This window comes from Cervus elaphus, chromosome X (assembly GCF_910594005.1).
Source record: "Cervus elaphus chromosome X, mCerEla1.1, whole genome shotgun sequence".
NCBI lineage: Eukaryota > Metazoa > Chordata > Mammalia > Artiodactyla > Cervidae > Cervus > Cervus elaphus.
The window spans coordinates 143,298,822-143,317,348 of NC_057848.1; the positions used below are offsets into that span (position 1 = coordinate 143,298,822).

Genomic DNA, 18,527 nt, shown 5'->3' on the forward strand with positions numbered 1-18,527 from the left:
TGGATCTATTAAAGTAGGATTGAATAAGAGTTCAAACTGAGGTCCCCAAGAAAGATTATTCTAGAATTTCTTTTTATCCAAGGACTGAGTTTGCTAGAAAATATGAATTATGAAAGTATTGAGATTCTAGGTAGAATCTCTTTAATTTTTTTTCAGTTAGAGAACAATTGCTTTACAACGTTACGTTGGTTTCTACTGTACAACACAAATAACCTATAATTATACATATATCCCTCCCTGGGTAGAATCTCTTAAGATTTGGCTGTTATCTTTTTTTTTTTTCTTTTACTTCATCTCCTACTAGTCTTTTATTCTCTCATTCCATTCCAAACCTTTCCCCCCATTTTTTTGTTGTTGTTTTGGCATCATTCTGACCACACTCATGCCTCAGGACTTTTGTATTATTTCCTTTGCTTACAGTGTTCTTTTTCCTTGATATTTGCATGGATGGCTCCCTCATTTCCTTTAATACCTAACTTAATTCAGGCTGTTATTAAAATAGAAGCCCTACATTTCAGTGACTTAGCACTCTAGAAAATTCAAAAAGTTGCTTCTGATCGGCAAGCAAGCAACTCCCTCTCCAAATTGTGAATCAGGGACCTAGTCTACCTTGATTTTGCAACGCTGATGTTTTTAACCTGTGGCTTTCAAAATCACTATGCTTTTCTATGTTGTTGTTATTCAGTCACTAAGTAATGTCTGGCTCTTTGTGACCCCATGGACTGCAGCATGCTAGTCTTCCCTGTCCTTCAGCGTCTCCCGGAGTTTGCTCAAACTCATGTCCAATGAGTCAGGTGACGCCATCCAGCCATCTCAACCTTTGTTGCCCCCTTCTTCTCTTGCCCTCAATCTTTCCCAGCAGCAGGGTCTTTTCCAATGAGTTGGCTTTTTGCATCAGGTGGCCAAAGTATTGGACCTTCAGCATCAGTTCTTCCAATGAGTATTCAAGGTTGATTTCCTTTAGAATTTACTGGTTTGATCTCCTTGCTGTCCAGGGGCCTCTCAAGAGTCTTCTCCAGCACCACAATTTGAAAGCATCAATTCTTAAAGAACAGGGAATATCATTTATGAGGGGTGAGGTTATGAGCCAGGCTTGGAATCAATGACAATCACTTCTGCATCCATTCCATTGGCTAGAATTCAGTTATGTAGTCACACCAATTGGCAAGAGAGGATGGGGCATGACAATGAGCTTCAGGGTTACGAGAAGTCAGATTTGGGGAGAAGTAGCCAGCCAGTCTCTACCATGACAGTTTTATTCAAATACCTCTTCTCAATGAAGCCTTCTCTGATCACCCTTTATAAAACTACAGCCACCCTCCAGCTCCACTCAATATTCCCTTCTTGCTTCATTTTTTTTTCCTTCTGTAGTACTTACTGCTCTGCCGGAATCAATGTATTTCTCTTCCTTATCTTATTCATTGTCTGGAATGTAAGCTCCATGAGGGCTAGGATTGTTACCTACATCCACTGTCACATCATTGGAAACTAGTAGAACTTTGATAGTTCTACATTGTAATCATACATCTGGACTTCACACGTGGCTCAGGGATAAAGAATCCGCCTGCAGTGCAGGAGATGAAGGAGACGTGTGTTCAATCCCTGGGTCAGGAAGATCCCATGGAGAAGGAAATGGCAACCCACTCCAGTATTCTTGCCTGGAGAATCCCACGGATAGAGGAGCCTGGTGGGCTCCTGGTGGGACATCCATAGGGTCACAAAGAGTCAGACACGACTGAGCGACTAAACATCAGTAGCAGCATCTGGTGGCACGTTTACTCATAGATTGGCATTTTGACTCTAATTGTCTTTTCCCAACTGTTAAACTTCCCAAAATTTGTCAAGGAAGTTTGTCAGAAGAAAGAAATAGAACTGTCAACTGGCTCATCAAAAAGCTGAATTTCAAACAGTCTCCCTGTGTACTCATACATGCTTTATAAATACTTTTCTGTATATAAGTATGTTGGCTTAGGCAAAATTCTGAGATAGAAATAGCACTTCAATATCCAGATCTCCTTTAAAAAAAAAGTTCTTTTTATTTTCTCTGCCTTTTGTTGAATACCATTAGTGAAGCAGTATGCTGAAACTGGAGTTTCTGAAAGCAAATTTAATCCAAACGACCACACTGTGAAGTGTTTATTGTTCCCATTTTAAGATGAGGAAATTGAGGCCTATAAAGGTTAAGTAACTGCCCAAGTCCACATGTTCAACTGATAACTTTCAGGGCTTAGATTTGAACTCATTTTTTTTCCTTTGAGAAGCTCTCACTGCTGAGCTCCACAATTTTCCTTCTCGTTCTTCACATCTATCTGCAATTTGCTAATATTTTCCTTAATACTGAGAAGTGAATGCCTGAGGACCTTGATATGTTAAGCCTCATTTGTATAAGGGAAAAACTGTAGGCAAAGTGAATGAATGGCAAATGGCTGGGTTCTGATGCTAACAACATCCTATAGACACAATGACTCGGAGAAGTTAATGTGTCCCTAAACATGCATTTTTTTTTTTTCTTTTTCTTCCTTAAGTGATACCTTTTATAGTTAAATCTTTCTGGAGTTTCTCAAATTATAAGATACTCACGTGTTTTATTTTGCTCAAAACAGCAAAGCACTGTCTGGGAAAGACATATTTACTTAATCTCAATTGATGCTTATTTTGGTTGCTTGTAGAAGTCACTTGGTAGAGGAGAAAAAGCAACAGGAAGAAAACAAATTTAACAGAAGTAGTGATCAACTTTGGTGGTATGACATCACAATTTCATGAGTTGAATGCCATTGTAAACAAATTCTGAAAAGATTATTTTAAGAGCAACTCAATAAGTGGTTGCATGGTGTAGCTCATGAACATATGGCACAGAGAAAAGAAAAACTATCTTTACATAACATAAAACTTTCTTCTGTTATGTAAATGTGTGTTTGTGGCTTGGAATGAATTTTCCAATAGAACTTTATTCTAATATAATATGCTATATAATTTTAAATTGTATGCACAATCAAAGTAATGAATTGAGCACTATATGTAGACAGGTGATAATCCTATCTATACTTTCCAAAGTTTCTATGTTATATTTGATTAGAAACCTAGGGAGGAACTTCTCATTTGGAAAATGGGATAGGGAGTGACCTTATACTTGCATATATTTGGCATATAAATCTCTGAGGCTTCAATTTCTTTGTTGGGAATATTAGGAAGACAATACACATGATGTATTGAGTGGCAAAAGGGATTCCAATGTGTAAATATCTAGCATTTGGCTGAAACATTTGCTAGATCCTCCTCCTCTAAAATCATGCCATGTGATTTGATAGTCTTTATCACTTATCGTAAGAGCAGCCCCACAGAAAATGTTCATTAAGAGTTAATGTTAAAGTCATTGAATTTTGCAACACATCAGTAACTCTTCCTTTTGATTATGCAAATCTCTCCCTATCATAATATGTACTTCCTTCAATTGTATTAAAAGCATTTATAATGTAAATGGCTACAGAGCCAATATTTCAAACAGAAACCATTCTTTAAAAAAAAATAGCTAAATGTATTGAAATGCCTCTAAAAGTAAAATATTTAGCACTTAATTGCAGATGGGTAATGTTAAATATCCCATTCATTATTATTACTACCACATGCCTGAATAAATCCTACCATAAGCATTAAGCGAGTAGGTAAACAAAGAAATAACACTTCATGTGATGAATGCCAATATAAAGCATGTTTAAACTGTTCTGTCAAGAGACAAGCCTGGAAATGCAAACTCTGTTCCTTCGCTTTTCTGCAATCATCTGAATACATAAATTCAAACTGCAGCTTTTAAAACTTCAAACCGAGGCTTTTGAAATTTCAGAAAACACATGCACTTGAAAAAGCAGATTATAACAAGGTCCCGGTGGGTTGGCACCATCTTTTTTTTCTTTTTTCAAAGTATAAAAAACAAACCTAGACAAGAAATAACTATCAAATGTTTTTATACCTGAAAAGAATATGCTGTACTCTTTATAAAAAATTAAGTCATCAAGAAAAAGTTTTCCACAAACATTGTGTGAAAAGAAAGATTATAGCAAATAGCTTAGCCAAAGCTTTTACTTTTTAAGTGACGATTTATTCTATCTGGTAGTTCTTAAGACTTTCCTAAACTAGTATACAGTTAATATCCGTAAAATCATATGCAAGTCACTGCCTTTCAAACTGATGCTGAAGGTTAATTAGAAAACATACTTAATTATTTATAGTACACAGATGAGTCCCAGATACGCTCCGTGTCCAAATGCACTGTAAACATAGAAAAATTAGCAGATTTATTCTGGAAAGACAGTGGTTCTTCACAAATTAATTTATTGATTTAATGGAATCCCTATCAAAGTCCCCAGTGAGATTTGTTTTGTAATTTTACCACATGATACTCGTAGTACATAAATTAAAATAGCTAAGGTAGGAGAGGATTTAACCTACCAGGAATTAGACATACTTTCATGCCGCAATGGTTGAAGTGGTTCCTTGCTGTCACAAAAATCTATGGTATATCTGCAAACTGAAACTTATTGCATATAAAACACAAAATATAATGAAATCACCACAAATCAATAGAGAATAGATTGTGCTGGGAAAAAAATATCAATTTCTGAAAAACCCTTCAAGGTCAGGAACTCAACTATATAAATTTAAAATGTATGAAGCATTTAGTTTTTGTGTTTTTTTTAATGAATATGTAAGGATCCAGAATAAAGGCAGATATCCAAACAGTTGTCAGGTGGTCACAATTTTCAGAGTAGTATCAGTGAGAGAAATAACCAAGAAATCGATGTGCTTTCTTTAGAAAGAAACAAAAATATGTTTTAAAAAGATGAAAGGAAAGCTATAAAATATTCTCAATAAGTATATTTTAAGATAAAGTGAAATGAGCCTTTACAGACAAATAAGAAAACACTGAGGCAAAATGGGCAACAGACACAGCAGATGACTGAGAGTATAAACAGAAATGGCAAATATACACATTTACAAAGTTGTTTAGCTTTTCTGTTAATAAAAAATGTTAAAAAGTCCATGACAAACTATTGTTACCACCGGCATTGCAAAGAAATTTACCAATATGAGTCTATATTCTTAGTATTCTCATTGTTAACTTTTCTTCCTTATTCTCAGGAAATTAACAGATAGATGAGCCACAATGCATGAACAAATGTAGTTGTTATAGGGTTATTTATTATAATGAAAAACTGGAACCAAACTAAATGCCAAATGACAAAACAATGGTAAAATATGGTGTACTCATATATGACTTTTTACTCAGATCATAAAAATCAATTTTTCAAATAATAAACAATGACCTAAGCAAATATTCACAGTAGTAATTAAAGGAAGAAAACAGGTACACAATGTTTATGTAGAGTTTGATCCCAATTAAGTATAAAAATCCTAATTACAGTGAACAAGTACATCTCCACCACTTTTGTTCTTGGCTGGATATTTTTGAAAGGATTAGAAAACTACTCACTTAATTAGTGGTGTGTTTGAAGTAGAAGTGGAGGTATTTGCTTTTAGAATTTTAGTCTAGGTTTGAAACTTTGTGTTTGTTTGTTTCATATTACTATTTCCTATTCTTTGAGCTTTTACTTGTTGTATTTTGGATTTATTCCTCCCTGAAACTATTAGGTTCTAGAGGTAGGTTGAGAAAAGCCTTACCCATCTGTCTAGGTTTTACAAATGTAATGAGATTTTTGACAAGATTTTACCTAACTAAGATGAGGAAGATCAATAGAAACAAGGTTTCTCTCAGTATATGGGACACTGTGCAAGGTGATTTAGAGTCAAATACTAAAGGTGACAAAGATTTGCAAAGAGTGGAAAGAGACAAAGGTGAGGTAGACTGACAAATACCCTTGAAACCTAGACCCAAAGATTTGAACCAGCTTAGAACTTTTGAATAAATAAAAGATGTCTATAGTGGGATTGCTCCTCTTTCAGAATTGCTTCTCACTCCAGAGTCTGAGGAAAAATGGTGCTACCCCATATCTAAAACAAGCTGCCAGCAGTCAAGACCAGCCTCTTCTTCCTAAGGTTTGCTGAGAAGTAGCAGTGGTATTGGCTTCCCAAGTGGCACTAGTGGTAAAGAATCTACCTACCAATGCAGGAGACGCAAGAGACACAGGTCTGATCCCTGGGTTGGTAAGATCCCCTGGAATAGGAAATGGCAGCCTGCTCCAGTATTTTTGCTAAGAATCAAGGACAGAGGAGCCTGCCAGGCTACAGTCTATGGGGTCACAAGGAGTCAGACATGACTGAGCCCAAGCACAAAAGCAGTGGTATTCCATCTACCATCAGAGATTTCCCACCTCCTTGGTACCCCATGTCCAGATCAATGTTAAGAGGACTCAGGTGACCTTGGACTAGAATGTATTACTATGGCTCACATCTCAGAAAATCTTTACTCTCTGTAGATGAAGCCCATTCAAATATTTCTACCTTATAAGTACTCAAAAGCAATATTTCACCTCTTATTTTTCCCCTTTAAGTCATAATAGACTTTCCATAGACATTTTATTTGCATATTTTATTGTGTGTATGTGTATATATATATTTGTGTACTATGTATATTTTATTTGTATCATGTATATTTTATTGTATATATATATTTCCATTTTTAATTGACATATAGTTGATTTGCAGTGTTTCACATGTATAGCAAAGTGACTCAGTTGTGCATATATACATATATATTTATTTCTTTTTCAGATTCTTTTCCATTATAGATTATATGATATTGAATATAATGCCCTATGCTATACAGTTAAAAAAAAAGAGAGAAAGGTCTCAGGTGGAATGGAATACTTAGCTTTGTGGAGAGTGCAGTGTTTATGGTGGGAGTCGTTACCTGCCTTACATCTCCCCTTACATCTCTCTAAGTAATCACTAAAAAAATGTATGAAAACTACAACATGGGAAAATTATGTTCTCCTTCAGATGAGTATTTGTTGAGCTGAAGAACTCCTTCACAGACCTGTGTAGAATTTGGGGAGACCCAGAAGAACACCCTAGGTGTTTCTTTGGCTTTCCATGTCAAAGCAAGGCAATTGGGGGAGAGGCAGGAGCCACAAATTACCTGTACACATGAAATCAATGAATGATTGTAAATGGGTTTTTTTCTTTAATGTGTGTATTTAATTGAAATAATCAGATGGAAGAATTGTCCATTGTTCAAAGTTGAAAGGCTAATTTACCATGTTTTATCTACCAACTGGTTGCTGTTGACTCTGAAGTTCATGATTCCTGTTCTCCTCTCTCCCCTGAGCTCCAGATCTATTTTTTTCAACTAGTAATTTCCCCAAAATATCCAGTACAATTAAATGTACTCAGCTGGAGTAAATGCCATCTATTCAGCCAGATAAGGTGGGATCACTCTTAGACCAGGTGACCCAGTACTGAACCTAGATGACCCAGTACTGAATACTGGATTGACCACTTATTAGCTGTTTGATCTTGGGCAAAATGTGGAGCCTCACTTTCTTTCATCTGTACATGAGGAAAAACTAGTATTCACCTCATAGTCGTAATGTGACAACTTGATATTTGATTCAGTGGCTGCTGACTCTTTGCAAACCCATGAACTATAGCCCGCCAGACTCTTCTCTCCGTGAGATTTCGCAGGCAAGACTATTGGAGCAGGTTGTCGTTTCCTTCTCTAGGGGATCTTCTGGAACAAGGGACTGAATCTTCGTTTCCCATGTCTCCTGCATTGCAGACAGATTATTTGCCTTTAAGCCACCAGGAAGGTTTTGCCATATGGAAAATGCTTAATAATTTTTAGCTACTAATGCTAATCTCTCTACTTTCATCCACAAATCCTGTTGAATCTCCTGAATTTTAAGCATTCTGTCTTTTCCTTTTCCCTTGCTACATCTTCATGATTTAGACCTTTATGTGTGCTCAATGCTGAAGAATCCACCTGCCAATGCAGGAGACACAGTAGATGCAGGTTCAAACCCTGGGTCAGGAAGATCCCCAGAGAAGGAAATAGCAACCCACTCCAGTATTCTTGCCAGGATAAACCTATTGAGACAGAGGAGCCTGAAGGAATACAGTCCATGGGGTTCCAAAGAGTCAGATAGGACTGAGCGACTGAGTATACTAGTGTGCAGGTCTGCATCCCTTAAATCCAGAGATCATCTGGATCAAGTGATAATGGTTGAACCATGACCTTCTCTGGAATGAAGAGTACTTCAGTTCAGTTAGTCAGTTCAGTCACTCAGTCGTGTCTGACTCTTTGAGACCCCATGGACTGCAGCACGCCAGGCTTCCCTGTCTATCACCAATTCCCAGAGCTTACTCAAACTCATGTCCATTGAGTCAGTGATGCCATCCAACCACCTCATCCTCTGTTGTCCCCTTCTCCTCCCGCCTTCAATCTTTCCCAGCATCAGGCTCTTTTCCAGTGAGTCAGTTCTTCGCATCAGATGGCCAAAATATTGGAGTTTCAGCTTCAGCATCAGTCCTTCCATTGAATATTCAGGACTGATTTCCTTTAGGATAGACTTGTTGGATCTTCTTGCAGTCCAAGGGACCCTCAAGAGTCTTCTCCAACACCACAGTTCAAAAGCATTAATTCTTCAGCACTCAGCTTTCATTATGAAGAGTGCTTCATCAAGTAGTTAACATCTTCCATTTGATGGAGATTTTAGTTCTGCAGAAGAGCTCAAAGATATTGTTCTGTGTATCTGGCCTGAAGAATTCCGTGGACTGTATAGCCCATGGGGTCACAAAGAATTGGACAGGACTGAGCGACTTTCACTTCACTTTGGGAATGCAGGGAAGGGAATACAAAAAGGCTTTTGTGCCAGGAACCCCACAGGGTCCTGCTTGGTTTCAGTTCCTCACTCTCTGTCTTACCACCCTTACCCACATCCATTCTTCATAGAATACCAGAAGGAATGGATGAAATAAATCTTACTCTACTCAAAAAATTGGAGTAGTTCATCACCTAGAGATTAAAACAAAACATTCTATCCACTTCGTAGCCCTGCTTTGAGCCACTTCACCAGCTTCATCCTTTAACCCTTCCTCCCTAAATCTTGAGCACTTCAATGGCCAACCATTTCAGCATCATACATTGATGTAGATATCCTTACTTTGCATGTATAAGAGAAGCCAAAATATTTGTTATTGGCAAAAACTCATATAATCAAACACTAGTCCCTCTGGAAATGAATGCCAAGTCTTTATTGACTTTATTAACAGAAAATAAGCTTAAGCATATCAGGCAGATAATGCCAATAATAATATTCGTTCATAATTACAAGCAGTTAAAGGTAACAGTAAACTGTCATTACATTATGAACCTTTTTTTTAAATCCTAAAATAGCCAGCAGCTTGGTAGCAGCCAAAAGAACTTGAGTTATTCGTTGTTATCAGTGGTGGAAGACTATGCAAACTAACCAAATTTCATTCATTCTAGGCAGCACATTTTACCACATTAGTGTCACTGAAATCTGGGTGAATTTTACTATTTCTGGTGGCCAGGTCACATGTGGTTTAGAAGAAAATCCAAGCAACAGTAGGAGAACCCTGTTAAGAAGTGCTATACTGCCAAGACTCTTGATGTCACAGAAGATGACACTGCATGGAAAAAGACACCAGTTATGGGATCTGACTATAAAGAAAGCTGAGTGCTGAAGAACTGATGCTTTTGAACTATGGTGTTGGAGAAGACTCTTGAGAGTCCCTTGGGCAGCAAGGAGATCAAACCAGTTCATCCTAAAGGAAATCAGTTCTGAATATTCATTGGAAGGACTGCTGCTGAAGCCAAAACTCCAATACTTTGGCCACCTGATGCAAAGAACTGACTCATTGGAAAAGACCCTGATGCTGGGAAAGATTGAAGGCAGGAGGAGAAAGGGAGAACAGAAGATGAGATGGTTGGATGGCATCACCGACTCAATGGACATGAGTTTGAGTAAACTCCGGGAGTTGGTGATGGACAGGGAGGCCTGGCGTGCTGCAGTCCATGGGGTCGCAGAGTCAGACACGACTGAGCGACTGAACTGAACTGAACTGAGGGGATCTGATGCCTGGTGATCTGATGAGGAGCAGATGTAATAATAATAGAAGTAAAGTACACAATAAATGTAATGCGATTGAGTCATCCAGAAACCATCCCCTCCCCCCCACCCCTGTACATGAAAAAAATTATCTTCCATGAAACTGGTCTCTGGTGCCAAAAAGGCTGAGGACCACTGCTCTAAAAGGAAAAGTGGTATTGGAGACTGGGGAAATTTGAAGAACACTGCACCAATTTTTTCACTTATACTTGACTTTTTTATGCATATTCAAGGGGACCATAAGAGAAAAATATATATATATAAACCTAAAGAACAATTTCTTAATAAAACATCTAAGTAATAAATGTCATCATTTAGTCAGCAGCATTCCTCACTCTAACCCACATCCTGGGAGTATACACAGTGATGTTATATGACCTGCAAGTGAAGGTCTATTTCATTTGGTGAAATACTGTAGTGCACATCGGTGAGTAAATTAGATTATGTTTTACAGTCAGTATTGCAAAAAATGGGAACAATTCTTTTCAAACAGAAAAGCGTGTAAGATTGAAAAGAATGATGGCCAAATTCATTCATTCACACAACAGTTATTTATTTAACATGGTTTTTGTGCCAGGCATAATTTCAGGAGCAAGGGTAACAGTAGTAAATAAAACAGGCAAAATCTTTGCCCTCAGAAAGTTTGATTTCCTGTGTAAGATAGACGATATACAAAACAACCAATTTATAGTGCTTTTTTGTTTTGGGCATGCTCAGTCACTCAGTCATGTCTAACTCTTTGCAACCCCATGGACTGTAGCCCACCAGGCTCCTCTGTCCGTGGGATTTCCCAGGCAAGAATACTGGAGTGGGTTGTCATTTCCTTCTCCAGGGGCTGACCCAGATATCAAACCAGTGTCTCCTGTATCTCCTGTATTGCAGGTGGATTCTTTACAACTGAGCTACCAGGAATGTTTTAAGTACTAAAGAGAAAGATTGACTAGGGAGAAAGAACAGAAATTGGAGAGAGAAGAGGTGTGATTTTAAGTAGAATCATCAGGAGAGACCTGCAGGAGCTGAGGAAACCAATCATGCTTGATTTGTGAGGGAAGGTCGTTCTAGGAAGGAAAAAACAGCAAGTACACAAGCTGAGGTCTCTAGAAGGATAAGAGAAAGGGAGAGAAGATGGGCATGAGGTTGGACAAGTAAGGAGAAAGGGGATCAGCAGATTTTATAGATCGTTGCTTTTCCATACAAAAGTACAGTGAGCCTCATATGTAATTTTAAATTTTCTAATGTCACGTGTAAAAAAGAGTAAGAACAGGTGAAATTAACCTATTTTATTTAACCCAATATATTAAAAATATTATCATGTTGACTTGTACATATTTAAAGGACTAATGAGATGTTTTATATTATTTTTTAATACTTTAGAAATATTTTTATTTTTATTAGGTTTATCTTTTTATTTTTTGCAATAGATCCTTGTTAATTGTCTATTTTAAATATAGCAGTCCATACATGTCAATCTCAAACTCCCAATCTACCCCTCCCCTCCACCCTTTCCCCCATAAAAATAGTTGTATATTTTATAGCAGCTTTAGGTTCACAGAAAAATTGAGTAGAAGGTACAGAGATGACTTTTTTTGTACTAAGTCTTTGAAATCCAGTATGCAATTTACACTTACAGCACATTCAATTTCCCACACATCATTTCAAGTGCTCAGTAGCCACATGTGAAGGTGTCTAGTATATTGAACAGCACAGATCTAGACCCTCATAGAGTGCTATAATGACTTTGCTTTTGATGTGAATGAACTGGGAAGCAATAGAAAAGTTTGAGTGCAATGATGACATAATATGATTTGAGTTTTCAATGGAGCCCAAAATAGGACTTGGGTTTTTATAGAATCTGCTGTTTGGAGAATAGAAAAAGAAGACAGTGTCTTCTCATGTGCCTCAGGTAGAACTTTGAACTAGCTCACATCAAAGAACAAAAATGAGTATAGAGGAACATAAATCCAATAACCGGATCCAGTTTGGGGAATTAGTGTAACTGTAGTTCTCTCAGTGCCCCGTTTTTGCACAGGCTGTGAATCAAATCCCTTTTCATGCTTTAATACCCAGGTAGACCATTATCTCCTCTGACACATCTTCTATACCTTTCTATATCCAGAAAATAACTTGTCCTCCACAATATTCTATCATAGTCCTAGATTTACATGCTTCTTCCCTCTCATGGACTATGAGATCCTCAAGGCAAGGTACATAACTCCTTTCTCTTTGATCAGAATGCCTATCTGAGTTCCTGGAAGTTAGTGAACCCTCAATAAATATTTGTCAACTTGAAGCAAAAACAGACGAAAAATTAGCTGAACAGCCCCCAAATGGAAGCAATTCAAATGTCCACCAACAGAGATATATTTTATACAGTTTAGTGCTATGTAGAGAAGAAGATAATCTACACAGAACATGGATGATGATTGTAAACATTACATTTAAAGGCAGTGTTGTTGTTTAGTCACTAAGTCATGTCCAACTCTTGGGACCACATGGACTGTAGCCCTCCAGGCTCCTCTGTCCACAGGATTTCCCAGGCAAGAATACTGGAGTGGGTTGCCCCATATACATAATGCTCAATACAGGCAAAATAATAAAAGTTGACAGGATACTGATTACACTTGGAGTTAGTGACTGCAAAGGTTTTGAGGGGACTTCTAATAACATTCTATTCCTTTGATGTATCCAAGGGTTAGTTGATATATCCATTTTTAAAAACTATATTGATCTCTATATGAACACTTTCCTATATGTATATTATGCTTCAATTTAAAAGCTTACATACCACAGATACATAGTTCCCAAAAGATAATAAAACAAAAAAATGTAAATTGTTATAAGTGCAGCTTATTTTGCTCAGCTGTGTTATGATTCAATATGTAAGAATAAATTTATGGCTAATTGAGTAACATACAGTATATGTGCTTTTATAATTAACAACATCCACTAGTACAACATATGTTAAGTATTTTAAATCAATTCCCTCTTTCCTCCAAAAAGATTTTGTGTTGTAATTTGAAAAACATTTGAACATGTAATAATTTAGTGTTTTCATTTAATTCCCTTGTTTTTACTTTACAATTTTCCATAACGATGTATTTCATTCAAACATCTTAAAACATGTAATTTCACTTTATATACTTACTCTAGTGAAGTTGTTCTCAACCAGAGGCAGTTTTGCCCCAAAGGTGATATTTGACTAGGCCTTTAAAATATTACATCCTTAAAAATATTATATCGTTAACATCTTTAAAATGGTTTATTTTTTGAAAGTGTGTGCAACTTTTTTGAATTGTCTTAAATAAAAAAAAGAAAACTTGAGAAATATGTTCTTTAAAACAATTTTATTCTTCTCCAGGTTAGAAGAACAAAAGAATATCCTATCAGAATTTCAAAGAGATTTGAATGAATTTGTTTTATGGTTGAAAGAAGCAGATAACATTTCTAGTATTCCGCTTGAACCTGGAAATGAGCAGCAACTAAAAGAAAAGCTTGAGGAAGTCAAGGTAATTTTATTTTCAAAAATCTCCCAGGGCCTACTTGTATATGAACCTAGGGGGAATTCCCTGGGGGTCCAGTGGTTAGGACTTGGCCACTCACTGCCGTGGCCTGAGTTTAATCCCTGGTCGGGGAACTAAGATCCCACGAGCTACATGGTAGTCCAAAAAAGAAAAAAAAAAGTATAAGAATATATTTTTTAAATGTATCCATTCAGTCATTGATTTCCTGCCCATTGGGATACTGATAGTTCTTCAGTAATTTTGCTCACAACTTTATTTTGTCTTAGCCCAGTGAGTATATATATATATATTTTAAAAAGTATGTATCGGATATATATATATAAGTGTGCTTCTGTTTGTGTATGTGTGTGTATAAAATGCATAATGATATTTTTTAAACTGATTTGAAATTAATTTTAGACTTAATGGAGAATTCCACAGCTCCAAATTATTTTAAAAACTGGGGAGAATCTGTAGAAATGATCTCATTTCTTATGGAAGATCTTAATTGCCAAATTAGTCTCCCTACTTCAGCCTCTAATTAAAGGCATTCTATTTGCCTGAAGCTGTATTTTGGTTTGGTTTGGTTTGGTTTGTCTGCAGGGGTAAGGGGAGGTGACGTTGGTTCACTTTCTATACTGGTTGAATAAAACTTCTGGTGTATTCAAGTGGCTTTTTTATGTCTGCTTAATGTGATGGAGAAAGGAATGGCAACCCACTCCAGTACTCTTGCCTGGAGAATCCCCTGGACAGGGGAGTCTAGCCAGCTACAGTCCAAGGGGTCGCAAAGAGTCAGACACGACTGAGCAACTAACACACTATGATGTCTGCTGCTTTCTGATTCGCTCTCCTGGCTGACTGAGATGCTTTGATTGTGCTATTGGATTAACTGTCATGGTTTAAGTTTTAGGAAAGAAACTCCTTTGGATCTGTTTTACTTTAATTCTTGAAGGGAAAGGGAAATTAACATTCAATCATCCCCTGTTACATACTAAGTATTAGATGTATTTACATCTGCTATTTTAATCTTATCAAACTTCCGAAATGGTTATTATCCTCGTTTTACAAGGTCACAGAATCAAAGAGAAATGGAACTGCTTCTTTATCAATGATTCAGTTGATCTGCACATGCAGATTAGACTCCATGTCAACTACTTATTTCTGTGAAATAAGAAATATGTACCTGACAGAGGATGAAGTATAAGAAGTAAAATATTGCTTAATTCAGTAAACAAATATTAAGCACCTAGTATATTCAGATAATGTATTAGGTATTTGAGAGTCAAAAAGTAAAAAGTTTTTGATCCATGGTTCGAGGATGGTTATGCCATGGAAAAGCAAACTCAGTCTGTTCTTAAAAATTCATCTTTCCTAAATATATTGAGTGTTATATATATATAAGAAAGTAATTGATAATTCATTTAAGAGACATGTTAGGTGGTGTTCACTTATTAATAAATATGCATTGATTTCCTTTTTTTTCCTTAGTCTAGATCAACACTGTCCAATAGCACCATCCAATATCATTTAACAACATGATAAATGTGTTGAATATTAGCAACTTTAGTAGCCACTAGCTGCACTTGCCTTTTGAGGACATGAAAGGTAGCTGATGTGACTAAAGAATTAAGTTTTTAATTTTACTGACAGTTAATTTAAATTTAAACAGCCTCATGTGGCTAGTGGTACTATTAACAGTGCAGTAATAGAAGATACAAATAAATAAAAGACAGTTAATAAAACTATGATAGCTTTGTTGATCATAAAAAGGGCACTTTTAATGTGATGTTAAATGAATAAGAAAAATTCAGGAATGTGCAGGTATCAAAATTAAGTGTTCTTAAATGAAAACACCCAAGTTTGGATCACCAGTCTGTTGCTTGCTACTTCTGTGTCCTTGAATCTGATATTTAACCACTCTGTCTCAGTTTCCTTCTATGTAAGATGAAGATAGTAAGATCTACCTCATGACATTATTATAAAAGTTAACTAAGATAATGTATATGAAGAGGTTAGTTAGCACAATGCCTGTTACCAGGTATGTTCTTAGTTATCTTTTAATATGATAATGCAATTTCTTACTATGCTAAGTTATAATATGGAAACCTAATACCTGAGAGGATGCTTATATTTGCCCAGATTATTCTGTTTATGAGAGGTGTGTTTTTAGACTTTTGACACTGTTTAGGGTATTGTTTTAGAGCTCATCATACTATGTAACATTTTTCTCTTGAGAAAAAAAAATCTTTGAGGGAGACAAGATATTCTGATCCTTTGTAGGATGGGCTGATTTACTTAGGTGTGGGTGTCTTAGTCCACCAGCTCCGCGCTCTGTAGAAAACTTGGTATTTAAGGAACCGATGGGCCTCCAGTCTTTCTTTGTTTTGATAGATTAATCAATAGAGGCAAAGACAAGGTAGTTGGCATTGTGCTGTAATTCATTTTAAATGTTGTTGCATTTGTCTGTTTCAGTTACTGGCCGAAGAGTTGCCCCTGCGTCAGGGAATTCTAAAACAATTAAATGAAACAGGAGGAACAGTGCTTGTAAGTGCTCCCATAAGCCCAGAAGAGCAAGATAAACTTGAAAATAAGCTCAAGCAGACAAATCTTCAGTGGATAAAGGTTAGACATTAACCATCTGTCCTGTCACATGTGTTAAATGCTGCAAGCATTTCTTTTGTTTCATGGTGCTTAATTGGTAAGGCTGGGGGAGAGGGCTGGTTTTATGGATTGTTATTTTGTTTTTATTTTAATCGACTATTTGATTTGGGTGTATGATTTGTTGTGAATGGAAGGAATGTTGATGGTGAATGATGGTACAGTAATGACCAAATGCCAAGTTATATACCACTATTACTTTACATGAATTATTCTAAAGAATTAGGAAAAAGGATGAAGTGATTCATTCAGTGTTCAGGTGTAGATTGACAATATTTAAGTAAGATGGAGGTTGTCCAGCTCAATGAGTATCATAAATCAAAATTACTTATCCTTACCAATATGCATACAATGCAGGAGACCGAGGTTCAATTTCTGGGTCCGGAAGGTCCTCTGGAGAAGGAAATGGCAACCCGCTACAGTGTTCTTATCTGGAGAATCCCATGGACAGTGCAGCCTAGTAGGCTACAATCCATGGGGTCGCAAGAGTAGGACACAACTTAGCAACTGAACCACCACCACCACCACCAACAATGGTATAGACTTAATCAAGGATCAATGCATGCTAAACTTCTCTAAAAGATGTTTTATTTATTTACTGTTTATTTGTTTACTTTTGAGTTTTCATCTTTCTAACTTGGATACTTATTAAATCTAATATTTTATTTTTTAAATATAATATTTTAAATTGTTTATCAAATTAATGCATACTTACTCTTTAAAACCAAGTGAAATGAAAGTGAAGTCGCTCAGTCATGTCCAACTCTTTGCAACCCCGTGGACTGTAGCCTACCAGGCTTCTCCATCCATGGGATTCTCCAGGCAAGAATACTGGAGCGGGTTGCCATTTCCTTCTCCAGGGGCTCTTCCTGACCCAGGGATCAAACTTGGGTCTCCCGCATTGCAGGCAGATGCTTTACCCTCTGAGCCACCAAGGAAGCCCTTAAAACCAAGTGGTGCATATGAATTTAAAAAAAAGCACCATTAGCTGATCCATCAAAAGGCTATTTATCAAAAGGCTGTCCTGTCCATACTGTACTCCTCTGACAACCTTGTCGTAAATCAAGTGAACATATATATATGAATCTGTTCTGGATTCTCTTGATTATCAATGTCCTTCAACTAGTACTGCAGTGACTTTGTAACAGTCATCTTTCTTTTTTTTTTTTTCGGTTCAGTAGTTTAATTTTTTAATGAAGATTTTGTGTTTTTAGAGCATTTTTAGATTCACAGCAAAACTGAGAGGAAGTTACAGTGATTGCCCAAAGACTCCTCCCCCCAAATTTACAGTTTCCCTTGTTATAAACATCTCCCACCAGAGAGGTTCAGTTCAGTTCAGTTCAGTCACTCAGTCATGTCTGACTTTTTGCGAGCCCATGGACTGCAGCATGCCAGGTTTCCCTGTCCATCACCAATTCCCGGAGCTTGCTCAAATTCATGTCCATTGAGTCAGTGATGCCATCCAACCATCTCATCCTCTGTCGTCCCCTTCTCCTCCTGCCTTCAATCTTTCCCAGCATCAGGGTCTTTTCCAATGAGTCAGTTCTTCGCATCAGGTGGCCAAAGTATTGGAGTTTCGGCTTCAGCAGCAGTCCTTCCAATGAATATTCAGGACTGATTTCCTTTAGGATGGACTGGTTGGATCTCCTTGCTGTCCAAGGGACTCTCAAGAGTCTTCTCCAACACCACAGTTCAAAAGCATCAATTTAAAGTATAGGAGGGGTACATTTAACAGTCATCTTTCAACAGCTTGAGATACAATTTACATACCATACAATTCACCCATTTTAAAGTGTACAGTTCAATGGTTGTGGTATAGTTACTTTTTAAGTTGTAGTACATATATATAACATAAGATTTGTCATTTTAATGATTTTAAGTATACAATTTATGGTCATTTATTATATCCACAATGTAAAACCATTACCATTATGTGTTTCTAAAACATGTGCAGTACCCCAAAGAGAAATTCTGTAACTGTTAAGCAATAGCTCCCCATCACCCTACCCCTGAACCCATCTCCCTAAAAGTAACCTCTAATCTACTTTCTGTCTGTCTGTTTTTGCCTGTTCTAGAGATTTCATATAAGTGGACTCACACTGTATCTGTCCCTTTGTGTTGAGATTATTTCACCTGGCATAAGATGTTAAAGTTTCACCCATGTTGTAGCAGGTATCATTGAACAATATTATATTGTGTATGTGTGTATGTGTATATACACACACAATGTATATATGTGAATTTACACATTTGTTGTTGTTTAGTCATAAGTCGTGTCTGACTC

The 18,527-nt window shown here is 36.8% G+C and overlaps 1 protein-coding gene across 9 annotated transcripts in view; it reads left to right on the forward strand.

Moving 5' to 3' along the window:
• Nucleotides 1–18,527, forward strand: part of DMD (dystrophin) — a 2,565,910-nt gene that overhangs the window by 1,717,810 nt on the left and 829,573 nt on the right. For all 9 annotated transcript variants that reach the window (XM_043895268.1, XM_043895262.1, XM_043895270.1 and 6 more), the window contains 2 exons: nucleotides 13,444–13,591; nucleotides 16,058–16,207. In XM_043895268.1, the coding sequence (XP_043751203.1) occupies nucleotides 13,444–13,591; nucleotides 16,058–16,207 (298 nt within the window). The remainder of the gene's footprint in view (nucleotides 1–13,443; nucleotides 13,592–16,057; nucleotides 16,208–18,527) is intronic.